Source organism: Eurypyga helias, unplaced genomic scaffold, assembly GCF_000690775.1.
Source record: "Eurypyga helias isolate BGI_N326 unplaced genomic scaffold, ASM69077v1 scaffold4298, whole genome shotgun sequence".
NCBI classification, from domain to species: domain Eukaryota; kingdom Metazoa; phylum Chordata; class Aves; order Eurypygiformes; family Eurypygidae; genus Eurypyga; species Eurypyga helias.
The window spans coordinates 3,910-6,906 of NW_010267509.1; the positions used below are offsets into that span (position 1 = coordinate 3,910).

General features: G+C 42.8%; 1 protein-coding gene across 1 annotated transcript; it reads left to right on the forward strand.

Annotated features, from left to right (window-relative positions):
* Nucleotides 1–1,346: 1,346 nt before the first annotated feature.
* Nucleotides 1,347–1,755, forward strand: LOC104513938 (C->U-editing enzyme APOBEC-1-like; the record flags this gene model as incomplete). Its single annotated transcript, XM_010157446.1, has 1 exon — nt 1,347–1,755. A coding segment is annotated over one exon (409 nt), but the record flags the coding sequence as incomplete, so codon positions are not given.
* Between the last annotated feature and the right edge of the window lie 1,242 nt (nt 1,756–2,997).

Genomic DNA, 2,997 nt, shown 5'->3' on the forward strand with positions numbered 1-2,997 from the left:
TGTTGATGTGCAAGACTATTTTATTCCTGATGTGTATGTTTCATACTTCCTCCTCTTAAAGACCTAAAAGTCGTGGAAAGGTACCTTTAGTGTCTTAATTCTAAGCAAATTAATTATTTTCTTCATTGAAAGGAGGGTTGTTAGTCCTTAAGTTTGCTATGGATGGACTTTTATAAAAGAAATAACTAGCCTCCATCACCTGCAATTGTTTTCATCTAGACCCTCATCTGAGAAGGGATGAATGAGTCATAGGGTTGAAAAACTTTGCCACCATGAGAGACTAAATGTATATAAGCAGGAAGGTCTGTGGTGCCACCCCATAGGGATTTCTTAGTCAGAAATCACCCTCCTGTCTGCAATGACATTTTTTTCCTTGGTACCGGTTTTTTTTTTCAGCTTTTGAAACAGTTTCATACAAAGAAAAGAAGGAACCATTGGCTGTGAATATGTTTTTGTCTAATGTCTAGATTGACATTATGAATACCAGCAGGAAAATAGCTCAAGTTTTGTAAAAGTCATTTGGAAGATACAAAGGGAGGAGAGATTTAGTTCTGCTCTTTGATTAGTCTGGGAAAAGCAGATGCAGTACTGCTGAAATCAGTGAAGTTAAACCCGAGTGAGTTCACAATCAACCCTAATGTGTTAAAATGAGCAAGAGTTCATGTACAGCATAGTTTAAACAACCATGAAATTTAGCTCCCAGGTAGGAATCAACTACTCCGGCATACCAGCGTGGCTATCCTGCTGTGCAAGGGATTACTTGTTAATCCCTTTTACATAAAAGAGATTTGGCAGTGAGGGTGTAGACTGAAAGGGGCCAGGACAGAAGGTATAGAGGAAATTTTGTTTTCTGATCTACTATCCCCAGTGACACACAAATCTTTTCTATGCAGGTCCTACATCCAGAGACAACAACCAAAGGTAAGACACACAGTTCTATCCCCGTGTGCTGCCTGGGATCCATGGCAATTTCCAGAGACAGGCAAAGCTAAGAAGCCTTGTGCCTTGTTTTCCTCTTACCACCCTTTACCCTAATCTTCCTTTCCAGCTGTGTCACTGCTTGACCAGTGCTGATCTCAGAGTGGTGATGGGGCTGCTTACCCTTCCAACACCTCTGAAGGAGGTGCTGTGGGCCTTTCAACAGGGCCACTTTAGGGGAATAACTCTGGAGCCTTCATCAAATTCCAGATTTAATCATTAGATTGCAACATTCTTCAAGCTGCTCATTTGTGATGGGAAAGGCTGAGAGTGGGATGCTTGTCTGATGCTGGGAGTAGGCAATGCACAATGGGACCAGACATCACTGAAGTGTTGGGATCATAGTACTGCTGGTACTTTTGTTGCAGGTGGAAGATACAGCCAAATGACTTCAAAAGAAATTATATGCCTAGCCAATATCCAAAAGTGGTGTACCTGCTGTATGAAATCAGGTGGAGCAGAGGTACCGTCTGGAGGAATTGGTGCTCAAACAGTTTTACCCAACATGCTGAAGTCAACTTCTTGGAAAATTATTTCAAGCCCATGCCATCAGTTTCTTGCTCCATCACCTGGGTCCTATCTACCACCCCCTGTGGGAAATGCTCCAGAAGAATTCTGGAGTTCCTGAGGGTACATCCCAATGTGACCTTGGAAATATACGCAGCCAAGCTGTTCAAGCACCTGGATATCCGTAACCGGCAAGGTCTCAGAGACCTGGCAATGAATGGAGTCACTATACGTATCATGAATCTTGCAGGTAACCCAACTACCCTTTAGCTTTGTCCAGGTGTGGATTGAAAGTTCTGGGATTATGTGCACTCTCAGCAGTTGTGCTTTGTAGTAGATGTGATGACTGCTGCTGTGGGGAACTAGTGAGAGCAAAAATGCCACTCTCTTCTGCCTTATTTCGTCCCCAATCCCATACAGCAGCAGGACCAGCATGGTCATTTCCTCTTGCCAAACCTGAACAAGGAGAGTTATGTTTTTCTCTAGCCATCCATGCCTCCTTTATATACAGTGAAAAATCCTGAGCATAAGGCAGAACCTGTCCCTCCTAGCATATACATGCAGATCAGCTTGACAGCTGCAGAAAGTAATTAGTTTCCCTTGAGCAGGAGAAGAGGAGGAGACACATCTAAAGGAGACTTTCATATGGTGCATCACAGAGGACAATTGTGTCTTTCATGTGTATCTTTTTGAATGTATATCTTGCTTGCTTATTGATGTCTGGCTGTAAAAAGAGTTCAGAAAAGTAGCTCACAGAAAGGTGTGTACATTTGAAGAGCTGAGTCTCATATACCTGTGTGGATACTTACTAGTGGATTGTGCAGCTGCAAAACCTACGGTTTCAAATGTAAACCTGAAGGACATGGCTTTTCTTGGGGAACCTGTTTCTGGGATTATACCACCAGAGCACTGACAAAAACTCTGGTTATCCTATCAATACTAAGATCAATAGTAAACTGCTAGATGTTAAGGTGTTCATTCCAGGTTTTCCCTGATCGTTAAGTCAGACAGATTCATGACTGAAGCAACAGGTTTATTGTCTTACCCAAAGCTGCTGTGATCAAGCGCAAAGCTGTCAAAAGGTATACCTAAACAGCTCTGACTGCATGTGCCACTTCCCTTTCCAGTCCCTCCCAAAGCAGCAGCTGTCACTCACTGATTCCTTCTCCTTTGGCACACATACTCTGGCTTTATGTGCTCTCTGTGATAGGGGTTGCCCAAGCCACTGTATTAATCTCTCTCTCTCTGGCAATTCCACTTTTTAAACACTGCTATTTGTAGAGTTTTGGTTCCCCTTTCCACTAACTTATTTACGTAGTTGCAAGTCACTGTTTGTCCCTTGCATGAATACCCTCAGATGAATGGCTTTCTCCTGCCCTTTACCATTGTGATACTGAGAAAGAAGTGGCTCACTGACATATTCAGGAAGAAAGAATTGGGCATGCCTTTCATCAAGAGTGACTGGATATCTCTCTTCTCAGATTACAGTTTCTGTTGGAAAAGATTTGTTGC